The 15429-nt window shown below is 40.3% G+C and overlaps 1 protein-coding gene across 3 annotated transcripts in view; it reads left to right on the top strand.

Annotated features, from left to right (window-relative positions):
- PDE7A (phosphodiesterase 7A) overlaps positions 1-15429 on the top strand; it is a 113321-nt gene that overhangs the window by 81562 nt on the left and 16330 nt on the right. For all 3 annotated transcript variants that reach the window (XR_009536325.1, XM_060127492.1, XM_060127493.1), the window contains exons 4-5: positions 8318-8469; positions 10271-10334. Coding sequence is in view for 2 of the 3 variants with exons in the window: in XM_060127492.1 (XP_059983475.1) it covers positions 8318-8469; positions 10271-10334 (216 nt within the window). In the remaining variant the exon portion in view is untranslated. The remainder of the gene's footprint in view (positions 1-8317; positions 8470-10270; positions 10335-15429) is intronic.

The following is a 15429-nucleotide window of genomic DNA, read 5'->3' as shown; positions in this document are numbered from 1 at the left end:
TCTTGTGGACAGTTAAAGCAAGTAGTGGTCAAGTCTCAAGATCCACAGGCTTTTCTGTTAAAAACCTCTTTTGTCTAATAATATCGGTGACATCTTTGCCATGCCGTTTGGATGACAGACAGAGAAGAGGGTCTGTAGGAGAGTTGAGAGTGATACTGCTCAAGACGTGTTGATTTTCCAGCCCTTTTGTTTCCTTAACCTATTACCTCTATTTCTTTTTTCTGTCCACTTTCTGATATGAAGGAGAAAAGCAAGAGAAAAACATGGCTTCTAAATTTGCTGCTATCCCACATTTCAGTACTGGCTCAGAGAAGCCAGGAGTGGATGACTGGAAGTAATTCCCATGTTCATTAAGTAACGATGCTCATTTAGTTTTGGTGGGTTGATTAGTTTGTTCGTGATCACAGAGTGAGGTAATGTGATATTTTAGACAAGAACCAGCAGCGCCAACAGTTCTTAATAGTAACTTGATTAAGTCACTGAGCCCTGTCGGCTTTCTAAGCTGGATTGGAATGTAGGTAACCATGTAAACTAGAACAAGCCCGAGACTTAAATAGTCCTAGCCTGGTGGAAGCTGGGCTTGAATAAAGACAACTTTAATCTGTTGTCTTTTATGCTGTGAAATAAATACTGGTGTGTCTCATGTCACAAAATGAGTTCTTGAGAATATTGGTTAATAGGGTCAGATTTTATGTAATATGGTCAGGGGGTGAGCCTTTTAGCCATTTAACTGTCTGAATGAAAGTACTAGTTAAGTTCTCAGGATCACTCTTTCTTGTTCCCAGTTCCCCATGTATCCTCTTTTTATCTGTTCCTAAATGATACTACTTATTCAACTTGATACCTTCTCAATAGTGGCCTCTACTTGCTTGTTTCAGTATAGGAATTTTATTTTTAATCATTGTAGGGAATCAGTGTGTATCTGTGTGTGGAGGAAGGCTGGGGGTGGGGTGAAGCAAACCTGAAACTAAAATTTTCCATCTTAACATGATCTCATCATGCTTCATCCTTGATTCATAGTTACTGATTCCCTTTTCTTAGATCATATTTTGGAAGCTATTCTAGGAGAGTTCTGGAAACCTCTCCAGTTTTCTTTTATAAAACCTATCCTCCAGTTTGATAGTGTGTTTTAGAAGCCATTGAAATGTGCTCCTATGTGCTTGTTCTACTTCTGAGGGTTTGTTGTAAGGGAATCAGGACGTGTGCGAAGACTCAGTTATAAGAATGTTCGCTACAGAGTTGTTGGTAAGAAAAATGAAAGTTAGGAGCAGCCTAAGAGCAGAAGGATTTAGTAAATTATGATAGTTTCATACTGTGGGATAATATGTGGCTAGTAAAAGTGATGGCTCATGTAAGTGCCATTTACTGACTTGAAAAGGTGTTCGTGGATTCTTAAGTTAAAAAAATGCTGTGAACTGTCTGGGATAAAAGAGAACCTGTATGTTTATGCATATACAGGAAATAATTCATAGAAAAATACCTAGCGCACCAGGCTGTTGATAGGTGTTGTTTCTGGACTGCTAAGCCTTTCCATGCACCTTGTCCCCATTCTCAAACCCAGGTTGAGCGGAAGAGAAGGCTTAGGGCAGCTACTCCCAGAAGGGACCAGGCAAAACAGCTTTTAAAGGAAAGGGACAGTGTGGCTCAAAAATAACAGGGTAGGGGGGCTTCCCTGGTGGCACAGTGGTTGAGAGCCCGCCTGCCGATGCAGGGGACACGGGTTCGTGCCCCAGTCCGGGAAGATCCCACATGCCGCGGAGCGGCTGGGTCCATGGGCCATGGCCGCTGAACCTGCGTGTCCGGAGCCTGTGCTCCGCAACGGAAGAGGCCGCAGCAGCGAGAGGTCCGCGTACCGCAAAAAAAATAAAAATAAAAATAACAGGGTAGGAAGCTCTAGGGGTTGGTTCCTCAATCAAAACAACCACTAAACTGGAAAAAAAATGGCAGAATTAACTATTTCAGGACTCTGGACCCTGACTGGACACTTACAACAGCCAGGGGGGTGCTTGATGAGGGAGAGGCTGCTGTTCTTCGGCAGTTAAGCAGTGTGCACAAACCAGTGATCATCCCCCGCTCCTCAGCCCCTCGACCTGTGGGGAGAGTGGCCCGTGTTTCTTTAGTGACTTGCTGAAGCCAGGTGGGCAGGGGGGACCTAGTCCTCCAGAAATTTGGGGTTGCTTCTTGACGTCAGTCTGGCAGATCCTGAGGGTTAGGCACAGACGTTTGCCTTGGTTTCAGCCCTTTCAGCTGCAGAGGCTTTGCCCGGAAGCATCTACCAGAAGATTTAAAGAATCGGTACTTCTCTCCCCACCCCCCAGCCTTTGGAGCCAGACATACAAGGGAAATCTGTGTTGGGTCTTTGGCTGACTGCAGAGATACTGTAGCAGGAATTTCAGTGACCACACACAACAAGGAATAAACAAAGTCAGATAGATATGCAAAGACAAAAATAGTCTGGTCACAAAATAGTCACAAAACAGATGGCTTCTGCCCACAACAAGCAGAAATAAATAGCCCTGGAAGAGTGAGAGATTAGATTTCCAGTTGCCGCAGCATAATACTCACAATGTCCAGTTCTCAATTAAAAACTATAAAACATACAAAGAAAATGGAAAGTATGGTCCATACATATGAAAAAATGAACTTCACAAAAACCATCCTGAGGAAGCCCACACATTGGAATTGCTAATCAAAGATGTTAAATCAACTGTCTTAAATGCTCAATGAGCTAAAGCAAACCATGGGGAAAGAACTAAAGGAAATCAGGAAAACGTTGTATGAACAAAATCAGAATCTCAATAAATAGAAATTATAAAAAAGAACCCAACAAGTTCCAGAGCTGACAAGTATGATAACTGAAATGAGAAATTCACTAGAGGGATTCAGCAGCAGATTTGAGCAGGCAGAAGAAAGGATTGGCAAACTTGAAGATAAGAACATTGAAATAATCCAGACTGAGAAGCAGAAAGAAAAAAAGAATGAAGAAAAATGATGAGAGCGCAAGAAACCAGTGGAGGGATCATCACGTGTACCAACATATGACTCATAGGAGACCCAGCAGGAGAAAGAAGAGAGAAAGGGGCAGAAAAATGATTTGAATGGTGGAAAACTTCCCATATCTGAAGACATGGATATACACATCCAAGAAGCTCGGTGAACTCCAAGCAGGATAAACTCAGAGATCCACACAGAGATGCATTATAGTCAAATAATTGAAACCCAAAGGCAAAGAAAGATAACTGGGGCAGCCATGGTAAAAGCACCTGAATATTGAATATGTTTAATGCTGGAGCTGAACTTAGAATGCAAATGGGGATTGGAGTGAAAGGGGGAAAAAAGCACTCTAACAACTAACAAACACTGGAAGAGGAAAAGGCAAAGAAGGTGGGATATAGAGTGATTTCCTGTATAGTGTTATTTCCTGTTTGTAATAATAAAAACATTAAAGAATGATATCTAAAGCTGACAAGTAGTGGAAAACAAGTAGTGGAAATATAAGCATATTTAATAAAATGAAGGTATTTTTGCAAATTGTGAAGTTGTAGCAGTGCCCTTCAGTAGAGGATTGGTTAAATAGATTATGGTCCATCCATATGATGGAATACTTTGTAGCCTCAGAATGAGGAAGGTCTCTGTGTACTGATAGGGAAAGAGCTCTAAGATAAATTAAAAAACAAAGTACAGAACAGGTTATATGGTATGCTGCCATTTACGTAAAAGAAGCAGAAACACAGTATATAATGATGTTTCCATATATTTGATCCAAAAATTGAGAAAGGATACCCGCAAAACTTTTAAAAGGTGATCATTTTAGGGGAGAGTTTGGCATTTGGTTGGATCAGAAACTGGGTAGGGGTAAGGTTTTTCACTGTGTTCTTTTCTCCCTCCCTCCTCCTTTCCCTCCTTGATTTTCATTTTTGAAACGTGAGTGCAGTACATATTAAAAATTAGATTAATGAAAAAAAATCAGATACCACCCCTCCCCCCATTTTGATCCCACCCCTCCCCCCATTTGGGTCCTATACTAAGTCTCAGGCAAAGCTTTGAGGTAGTTTTAATTAGCATCTCTGCAAAGTCTTATGGGATTTTCAGTTCTTTCTGGAATGTAATCTTCTTAGGTATAGGCTCCTCAGGCCCCCTAGGTGAAGAAAATTCTTTTCACTGGATGATTTGCCATTTCATTTGGACAGGTTCTCTGTCCTTTCTTAGATTGTATGTGAAATAATCAGTAATTGTTAAGGCTGGTTCTATCACTAAGTGAAGGTCTGTTTCTTATCCTGTTGCTGGAAGGCATTGGGTTCCTATGATGAGTGAGCTTTTCCCCTTCAGTTAATATCTAATATTCATGCTCAACTTAATGTGGTCAAAACAGAACTCTTGATAATGAGTCCCAACTTCAGGGCTCTGTGAAGCAGGAAAAAAGATGAATTATGGTTAGTTTTTTTCAGTTAAGGAAAATGAGACATTGAGAAGTTGTGACTTGTGAGAAGTCACCTAGAAGATAGGAATAAGGCAGGGGGAGGTACAGCCGTGATCTCGTGGGTAGAGCCCTGACTCCCAGACAGTGCCACCTGTCTTAACCATTGACAGTGTGAATCCTGCCATGTTGATGTAGGGACTTAGCACAGTGGATTGAGCCCCTTCAAATGAGGCTTATTAATTTTTTGGACCTTATGTAATTATCCTCCCAAAGAGATTCTCAAGTTTACTTCAAGGGTGGATTAGTTTGGACATACAATTTGGGAGCAGTGATCCTACTGTCAGTGTCCACACACAGGATGCAAAGGAATTGCCAGTGATAAAATTGTTACCTTTTGTGTGTGATTTAAGATAGTAAATTGAAGGGAATGCTTATGAAGTCATGCTTATGACCTTGAACTCTTTCAGGTTGCTTTTCCATAATGAATAGAATACATGTCTTCTGCAACATTTTTTAGAAGCTTTCTAAATGCCTTGGCTCTAATGCGTTAATTGTATTGCATTTCTACTTTGGTTTCTAAGGTTATATTTGTAAAATGGGGATGGTAATCTTTGCCATCTTCACAGGACTGTTGTGATTATTAAATGGGATGGCAGATGTGAACGTGCTTTTTGTAAAACAGTAAAGTGCCTTGTAAATGCAGAGATGGCAGTACTCGTATTAATTAGTTCTCATCTGCTCCCCATGTGTTCGTGTCATTCCACTCTGGCCCTTCCAGGTCCAGCCTTTTCTAGGAATAAGACTAGAAGGGTCATATTAAATTCTTGTATTTCTGGGACTTCCCTGGTGGTGCAGTGGTTAAGACTCTGTACTCCCAATGCAGGGGGCCTGGGTTCGATCCCTGGTCAGGCAACTAGATCCCACATGCATGCCGCAACTAAGAGTTTGCATGCCACAACTAAGAGCCCACAACTAAGACCCAGCACAACCAAATAAATAAAATTAATATGTATTTAATTGAATACTTTTATTTCTGTACATTAGCTTTTTTCCCTCTGTGTGTCTTTCTGTACATACTTTCATCTAAATAAGGACAATTTTGAATAATGGTATACACAGAATTTTATCATAAACAGTCAATAAACCATACTGTAGAGATGTAATAAGAAACTTGTGCGTAATACTGTGGACACACAGGCTTTGTCAGTAGATCTGTGTTTTAAAATCTAGTTGTCAGGGACTTCCCTGGTGGCGCAGTGGTTAAGAATCCGCCTGCCAGTGCAGGAGACACGGGTTTGATTCCCTGGTCCGGGAAGATCCCACATGCCACGGAGCAGCTAAGCCCGTGTGCCACAACTACTGAGCCTGCGCTCTAGAGCCCTTGAGCCACAGCTACTGAGCCCAAGTGCCACAGCTACTGAAGCCTGTGTGCCTAGAGCCCGTGCTCCGCATCAAGAAAAGCCACTGCAAAGAGAAGCCTGCGCACCGCAGCGAAGAGTAGCCCCTGCTCGCTGCAACTAGAGAAAGCCCGCGTGCAGCAATGAAGAGCCAACACAGCCAAAATAAATAAATAAATAAATTTATTAAAAAAAAAAATCTAGTTGTCACCCTATATTGGCTGTATGATCTTATATATAATCTCTTGTAGATTCAGTGTGCTCGTGTATAAAGTGGAAGATAATAATACTTGTTTTTTTAACATTGTTGAGGGCTAGATGAGATACCTCTTCTTTTTTTTTTTAATTCATTTTATTTATTTATTTTTGGCTGCGCTGGGTCTTCGCCACTGCTTGCGGGCTTTCTCCAGCTGCAGCGAGCGGGAGCCACTGTTTGTTGCGGTGCGCGGGCCTCTCATTGCGGTGGCCTCTCCCACTGTAGAGCACTGGCTCCAGGCACACGGGCTCAGTAGTTGCGGCTTGCGGGCTCCAGAGCACAGGCTCAGTAGTTGTGCGGCATGGGCTCAGTTGCTCCACGGCATGTGGCATCCTCCCAGACCAGGGCTCGAACCCATGTCCCCTGCATTGGCAGGCGGACTCCCAACCACTGCGCCACCAGGGAAGCCCTAGATAGCTTTTTTTGAAGCACATGGAACGTTACTTTCACTGAACTTATTAAACTAACCTCATTTCCTCAAACATACTAATTCTAGTTCAAACATAATTGCTTGATATTAATAACGTTACCATTTTGGTTCTAGTCCTTTTAATGTAAGTTACATTGATAAAGATAAAAATTTAACTCCACAGTTGTTCTAGATACTCTATTTTAGATCCACTGGGATGAAAAATGAGAAAAAACCCACGTAACTGTGCGTTATCTTATTTCTGGCTTATGTCAGTGTATGGGAACCTCAAAACTCATCAGGTATTTCAAAAACAGTATGCATTTATTCATTGACTCAGTATGTTTTATACATACCTACATGGCACTATTATTAGGCTTTGGAATACAAAGATGAAAAAAATAATCCGTGCCTGTATTGGAGGTCATCATTTGTTGAAGGAGACAGATAAATAAGCAGTTGTAATAACAGCCTCAAAAGTAGTGTGATAGGTGTCTGCACGGGTAGCCTTGAGAACCCAGAGGAGGTGCCTGCCATCTCTCCTAGATGGGGAATGTGTATATAGGTGTCCAGGTGTGCTTCCCAGGGAAGGTGTCATCTGAGTTGAGTCTGGAGAGAGCCAGAACCTGGAGCATGAAGCCTTTTCTTCCAGGCCAAGAAGATGGAGTTCGTTTTAAAATGATGAGGGATCAGTGAATATTTTTATTTAGAGCAACATAAACAGATTTGGAACTTAGGATAATTACCTAGATGCATACCTCCAAGCAATGGCATCAACATCAATTTTATTATCCTCTACATTGCCATCATTTATTTAATACCTATTATATAACTGACTCGTGTGTATATTATCTCATTTAATCCAGCACCCTTTGAACTAGATATTATTGCCCTTATTTTATAGATGAGAAAACACTGGGTGATAGAGGTTAATAGAACAGTTAGTGACTGGACACACAAGAGAGAATGTGTTTGATTACCTGTCATTCCACCAGTGGGATGTTAATGGAAGGTAAGATGAGAGATGATGGTCTGTTGATCCTTAGTCTTCCACTTTGATGTTTCGTATTATGAACATTTCACTTAACTCAGTTAGATTCTAGAATTTAAAGATAACATTCATGCTCTACAAGACAGCTTGTAACCAATGTCTTTTATTTTGTCTGGTGCCCCAGAAACTTTGGTTCATTCTAACACTGCAGGGACACATGACTGGTAGACTCATGGAAAGAAAACGTATCCGTATCCAATGTGGAACCACATTTTATTTTCTAGAGTTTTTCATCTTGCAGGATTTTTATCCCTATCCTTTAGAACTCTTACAGGGTATAAGCTGCTTTATTCTCCATTCCATCTCCTTTTCCTCTGAATAAACTTCTCTTAAGGAAAGATTTGAAATGATACCTCATTAGGATTTGAGATGTTTGAGTTGAATAATTAATTCTTAAAGTCTCATATATAACTTGGGACCTGGCTTCTCAGTATGAAGGATAGTTTGAAACTAGATTTTGTCTTTCTGCTTCATAGTGTTTGTATAGTGTATTGAAGCGATGGAGTGAAAGGTAATAATTCTTAGGAAGTTAAAAAAAAACTGATTATTAATCTAACCACACTCCTCATTAGCTTTCTAAATGCTGATAAAATTGGCGATTTGCCCCTTCATTCTCAGCTCTTTCATTGAAAGTACAAATAAAGTACCTCTTCTCTTCTAGAAATATGGCATGGAAGCTGATTAATTTTAAGACATATTTGTATGTAACTAGAAGGGGTACAACAAAGACAGGGTATGCACAGTTTTGAGTCGCTCTACTCACCTTTTACTCCTTTTATTTCAGCTCAATCTGAAATCGAAGTTTCTGTGTCTGCAAGGAATATCAGAAGGTTACTAAGTTTCCAGCGGTATCTTAGATCGTCACGCTTTTTCCGTGGTACCAGCGTTTCGAATTCTCTAAACATTTTAGATGATGATTATAATGGACAAGCCAAGGTGTGTATAGCTTTTTCAAGAAAACATTAATTTTTAGATAAGTTTAACGAAGCCTTGTTTTTCCCATATGGTACTGATTTATAGAGCCTTTTTTTGTATGTGAAATCAGTTGAACCCATTTTTCAGGTTTTCCCTTTAGAGCAGCTAGCTGTTCATCCTATAATTAGGTATTACAGAGCAAGGAACATTTCTGGAGTAACTAAAATAATGAAAATGTTTTCAATTTATTATAACAGCAAGTAGATCAATAGAAAGTTAAGCTATAAGATCACACTTAACGCTGGGAAGAATATTATGGATTGTCTGATCTAATTTCTGTATTCTGTAGCTAAGAACAGTATGGCCTTAAAAAAAAAAAACAGAACACTATGGCCTAAATAGTATAAGGAACTTGGTTGAGCTCCCCCAGCTGGTTCGAAGTAAACCCAGCACAGGAAAACTCATGACTTTCAGTCAAATGATTTTTCATAATCTCTTGTTATCAGTGAGATTTTTGGAAGATTTAGATTTTTTTAAAAATTAAACCTGGTGATTGTGTGCATTGTTTTCTTTATATAGTTTAAAAGAAGTATGTTAATGAAGGTGGAAGTTAGTTGAGGTTGTTTTTGACCAAATGAGGATTTTTTAATAATCTTATGTTTCTAATATTTGTAAAAGTATTCTTTGACTTAATACTTACAGGCCAGATGTTGTCAGTTTGTGTAGATAGGGTTGGGGTACCCACTCTACGGTTATACTAAAGTGAAAAAATTTGCCTCCCAGTTTGATAAAACAAATCAGTGAAAAAGTACTGATGCTTTCCTTAAATTTTAAAATGTTCACAAGTTTTGCTTTTTAGAATGAGAATATTATGTGTATCATTGGCTGTTAGTATTATAATCTCAACCAGTAGTACCTTAATGTTGCTTATGTCTATTAGGTCATAAATGTATACGACAGTGAAGTTTTGGATACAAAATAAAATTTTTTTCTTGAAAATAAAGTCCACAAAATTTTCAGGTTACAAATATATGGTGTAAAAATATCTATTTGAGTTTTAGGGTTGTGGGATTTATTTACTTGGCTGAAATAACCATCAACCTAAAAATTAATGTTAAGTGCTATTGACTCTTTTATAAGGATATTTAAAGAATATAAATAAATACCCATAAATTGGGAGTGTATTTTCAGAAAACGAATAACAAATAATTTGAGTGTAGTACAGTGTAAGCGTCTGGTGCCTGGGTTCCAGAATCAGACCACCTGACGTCAGATCCCAGCTCTGTTACTTTCTTGCTGAGCAAGTTAGAACTTTTTGCCTCTTTCCCCATCTATAAATGAGGATTGAAAACAATGCCTGCTTGATAGTGTCGGCATGAAGAGTAAGAGTGAGTAAAGCACTTTTAACAGTGCCTGGGATATAGCAAGTGTTCGGCTATTATAATTTACTTTTATTCGATTTTAAAAATCTGGTTTCTAGACCATGCAGTGTATGAACCACACTTCTGTGATGTTAAGTTATATTAGAATTCTTGACCGTTCATGGGAGTATAGGAATAAGTTGAAGGGAACACTAACCTTACCTATACATTTATTAACTGGAAGACAAAATAGTAATTGTTTTTTCAAATGGAGTTTATCCCTCTGGACATGTTTTGGAGCCGTTTGGAAAGGTCATGATTAAAGGGAGAATGATACTTAACATTCCTTAAAGTAAATCAACCACTTCCCATTTTCATTAACTTCCCTGTGGACTGTCTACAAAAGATAGAGAATGTTACTGAAATTAAATTACAGTAGGAATGTTTGGTTTTCATTTCAGTGTATGCTGGAAAAAGTTGGAAATTGGAATTTTGATATCTTTCTATTTGATAGACTAACAAATGGTAAGTGAAGAATTTGACTTACTCAAGTTAATGTATTCTTGAGATTGCTGCACTGAAGGTACAGCCGCTGGTGAGCTGCTGCTTTCATTTACTTAGGTTAGGAGCCCTCTGCTGGCAGAGGGAGCATTGTTGTGTTGCTTCTTTAGTGACTGACTTGTAAGCCTAGAGAATCAATCTAAAATTTTATTTTTTGATTATTACTCTTAGTAGTAATCAAAATTAACCACTGTCATCATCACTTGGGCGTCCCTTATTAATGCTACTGTTGTTAATAACCCAAGGCGAACATCACTATCTCATCGTTCTTTTTTTTTTTTTTTTTTTGGTTTCTTTTGTACTGTAGTCACAGTGACATGCTCTGATCTTGTATTCCAGTTTTGATAGCCCCAGATATGTGGTAGATGAATGACCTTTTGAGAGATGGCTTTTCTTCTAGCTCTGGCTCCTAGGCTTTCCTTTCTCTGCTCACTTGAGAGATGGTGTGTTAATGATCAGCAGCAGTGGTTCCTCCTGGCACTGCTTCTCCATGGCGGGGTCGGGTGGGGTGGGAAGAGCTCATGGCTTCTTGAGGGGGCGTATCAGAATCTACGGAAAGTATGAGTATTTTGAAAAAGACAGGTGATTCTTTTTTTTAGATGTTGGGGGTAGGAGTTTATTAATTTATTTTTGCTGTGGTTCGTCTTCGTTTCTGTGCGAGGGCTTTCTCTAGTTGTGGCAAGCGGGGGCCACTCTTCATCACAGTGCACAGACCTCTCACTATCGCGGCCTCTCTTGTTGCGGAGCGCAGGCTCAGTAGTTGTGGCTCACGGGCCTAGTTGCTCCTCAGCATGTGGGATCCTCCCAGACCAGGGCTCGAACCCGTGTCCCCTGCATTAGCAGGCAGATTCTTAACCACTGCGCCACCAGGGAAGCCCCAAGACAGGTGATTCTGATCTGTTTACCTCTTTCTGAGTTTCGTTTTGCTTTGCGGGAAGGGTTCATTTTTCTTTATTCTGTTTGGGAATGGGAACAGAATTCCCTTTGAGAATCATTCTTTATTTAGTGTGAAATTTTTGGCATTAAAAAAAAAAAATGTGGGCTTCCCTGGTGGCACAGTGGTTGAGAGTCCGCCTGCCGATGCAGGGGACACGGGTTCGTGCCCCGGTCCGGGAAGATCCCACATGCCGCGAAGCGGCTGGACCCATGAGCCATGGTCGCTGAGCCTGCGCGTCCGGAGCCTGTGCTCCGCAACGGGAGAGGCCACAGCAGTGAGAGGCCCGCGTACCGCCAAAAAAAAAAAAAAAAAAGGTGGTACCTGTTGTCCAACTAGACTTTGCCCCTTTTGCCTTAATATGTTTTAAATGAAGCAGAGTGGAAAGTTCACTGAGAGGAAGTCAGTTCTGTTGGTTGAGAATGAAATAAATATGTGATTCACTGCTATACTTTGAAATCACTTTTTTTTTCTTATTTTACTTTGGAATAAAGCTCCTTTCCTAAGAAAGCCAAATATGGGAAATGGACAAGCAAATAGAACTGTATGCATCTTGAGAACAGCATGGGTCTAGCTTTTGAGTATCACTACGTCATTCGCTCTGAGCTATATGGCCAGGCATAGTGAGGATACCTTTGTGATCACCTTCAGGTTGTCTGTGGACTGCTGACCGAAAACAAACTGGAGCGACCCAGGCACAGGTGTAAAGACAGTGAAGTTCTCCTCAGTGGTGGAGCCTCCCTCCCGCTTCCCTGCCTTTTGTTTTTCCCCCTTTTCTGTTCCTACTCACCTCTCTTTTGTCCTCTGGTGACTAGTGTCTGTTCCTCTCCCTGCCCCCACTTGGGCCTGTCCACACAGAAAAGGCTCTAATATCATTTAGGGCCTATCGGAGGCTCTTACTATCAGCTGTCCTTCCTTGCAGCCATCCCCTTTTTGAAAATATAGGTGCCTCAGCTTCTTCTAGATCTGGGAAACTCCCCTTTCCTAATGCAACACAAATATTGCTTTAGTCATTATCTCAAGGTAAACATAGATAAGACAGTGCCGCCCTTAACACCTTCAAGGTCTAGCCTCACATAAACACTAAGAGCTCATAGCCTATTCTTAGTCTCCTGAGACACTTGTCACCCACTGAAATAGTTGATTGTTTTTCTCTAGATTTTATTTTTAAAAAGAACATACCTGCTAGTCAGGGGGCGTGGCGATAGAAGTGGAATGAGGGTGACGGTGCAGCATGGGCAGAAGTCATGGCCACTAGTCTACGTCCGTTAACTTAGCCCTTGGCTTCCCTTCAATCATCTCACTCCTTTTTTGTGGAGAAGGTGGCCGAATGGTTTCTTCTTGCAGTTGTTAGGGGTTAGTAGAAACCACCCACGGTTAGCCACCCACCTGTGCCTTTACAGATGGTGATATCTATGTTCAGTTCACTACAGTCACCCAAAAGTTACAGGAATTCTGTACGTGAAGGGATATTATCGGGAAACAAGTGGGCAGGAGAAAAGTCCTTTAACTTGCATTATTTAATTGGATCTGCTTTCCTTTCAAAGCTGCTTAGCCTGAAACGAATTCTGGATGATATACGTACATAGTATCCAAGTATATAGTTTTCCCTTCTTGCTGTCGATCTGGTGTGTTCTGTGTTTCTTCCTCTGGTGATTTCCCACATGATACTGTGAGGAAGGCAGGGAAGAAACAAAACTCTGATTCCCAGCTTGTCCACTGCAAAGTGGGAAGTGGTTTCTATCTGGTAGGATATATTTGATGCTGCCTTTGCAGGAATGAGTTAGGTTACATCAGATAGCAAGATAGGGCTTGTCTCCCCCAAAAGTCACCTGGCGCATGAGGACCCTCGTTGCCAGGCCTGTGTTATAGCCGTAGCCCAGTCCTGCCAGCTCCCAAGTATTGAGGAGAATCACATCCTAAAACCTGTTGAGAGCCGTAACACCTTAGGCAGGTCCGTCCTTTCATATATCTTTATATAAAGGGTAACTTTTCTATAAGTACAGTTTTCTTTTCCAAGAAGGTGTTTCCATTCTCACATAAAATAACTGCTTCTATGCCTGTTTCTTGTTTAACGTATCAGCTAAGCATCATCACTTGCTTTGAAATGTTTCGTTGACTTGTGTTCTTATTTACTGGTATTAAGTCAGTTGGTATCTTATAAACTGAAAGTGAGAAAAAACGTTGCATACAGTTTTTCATTTTGATATGGGCGGTACGCTTTGTTAGATTGGCTCTTGTCACACTCCCCCAGGCTTCTTGGTGGAGGACGTTAACATGCGTTTCTTACTGCCATTCGCCTGGATTCCAGACGAGGGTATCTTACCATTTGATTGCAGCTTTCTTAAAACTTATTCTAGATCCTAGAAATTGGTAATGTATTTCATTAGGTTTGGGAAACAATTTGGGGAGAATCCTGCGATTACCTAAATACACAGAATGAATATACATTCTTTTTTTTAAATTGAGGCATAATTGACATAGAACATTACGTTAGCGTCAAACATGCAATGTAATGATCTGCCATTTGTATGTACTGCAAAATAATTGCCACAGGGGGTCTAGTTAACATCCGTCAGCGTACATAGTCACGGTTTTATTCATTATGATGAGAATTTTTAAGACCTTCTCTCGGCAGCATTCAAATACCCAATGCACCCATTTTGTCCCCTTGCCCCACCTCTGACAACCAACCGCCGGTCTGTTCTCTGTATCTGTGAGCTCGAGATTTTGTTGTTTTTGTTTTAGATTCCACATATAAGTGAGATTATACAGCATTTATCTTTCTCTGTCTGACTTACTTCACTTAGCACAGTTCCCTCAAACTCCATCTATGTTGTCACCTATGGCAAGATTTCCGTCTTTCTTATGGCTGGGTAATATTCCACTGCATATACACCACGATTTCTTTATCTGTTTGTCCATCGATAGGCCCTTAGGTTGATTCCATGTCTTGGCTGTTGTAAATAATGCTTCAGTGAAGATGGGAGTGCAGGTGTCTCTTTGAGATAGTGATTCCATCTCCTTCAGATATATACCAGCACGTGGGATTGCTGGATCATAAGGTAGTTCTACTTTAAATTTCTTGAGAAACCTCCATGGTTCTCCATAGTGGCTGCACCAGTTTACAGTCCCACCAACAGTGCACCAAGGGTTCCCTTTTCCTCACATCCTAGCTAACGCTTGTTATCTCTTGTCTTTTTGGTAATAGCCATTCTGACAGGTGTGAGTTGATATCTCATTGTGGTTTTAATTTGCATTTCCCTGAGGATTAGTGATGCTGACCAGCTTTTCTTGTACCTATTGGCCATTTGTATGTCTTCTTTGGAAAAATATCTATTCAGATTCTCTGCCCATTTTTTAAAACCAGATTGTTTTTTGAATATACATTCTGAAATATCTCTATATATGCCCTAAGAAAAGTTGGTTGTTACCGTGGTTATGACAGAAACATAGCTCACTTCTTCACAAGTGATTCTAGACCCCATGGGCTCATGTTTTTACCAGTAGAGTGTTACTAGGATTTGAATGCATGTTTACATTTAACTCCTTAAAGGGAAAAGTTTTGAAATGGTTTTCTCTTTCTGTGTGAAGGTGATGTGTCGGATGGTTTTTAGGAAGACTCTCTCTTGGTTGCCACATCCTTCCCACTGTTGCTTATGCAAACCTTGTTCCAGTTAGTTTCCTTTTTTCCTCATCTGTGGGCTTCTAAACAGTTGTTCAGGCAGTTTTGGATAATTAGTTTAGCCTGATAGTTCTTTGTAATTCTTCATAAATATTATTACTACAAATTTTCATTGTGGGACTAGTTGGGTCTTTTATACATGTTTGTAAGAATCATAGATTTTTTTCGAGAATACCGGAATCATGTTTATGTTATTGTTATTGTCTGAATGCTGGCAGTAACTTAGGAGCTCACACACCTTTAAAACCTACAGTCTGTTTAATTGTTAAATAACATAGCATATGCAGCCAAGGCGCTCTGCTCTGGGACACCCCATTCAGGGCAGTGTGGTGGAGGGATGGTTATGAGGAGGTGAGTGCACATGTTTTAGGTGCTTTGGGAAATTGAATTAAACTTAGTGTGGACAATTTTCAAAGTTTTCTATCAATTCTAATTATTTT

Source organism: Lagenorhynchus albirostris, chromosome 17 (genome assembly GCF_949774975.1).
Source record: "Lagenorhynchus albirostris chromosome 17, mLagAlb1.1, whole genome shotgun sequence".
In the NCBI taxonomy this organism is placed as follows: domain Eukaryota; kingdom Metazoa; phylum Chordata; class Mammalia; order Artiodactyla; family Delphinidae; genus Lagenorhynchus; species Lagenorhynchus albirostris.
The sequence above is the reverse complement of the archived record's forward strand: the minus strand, read 5'-3'. Positions and strand labels throughout refer to the sequence as shown.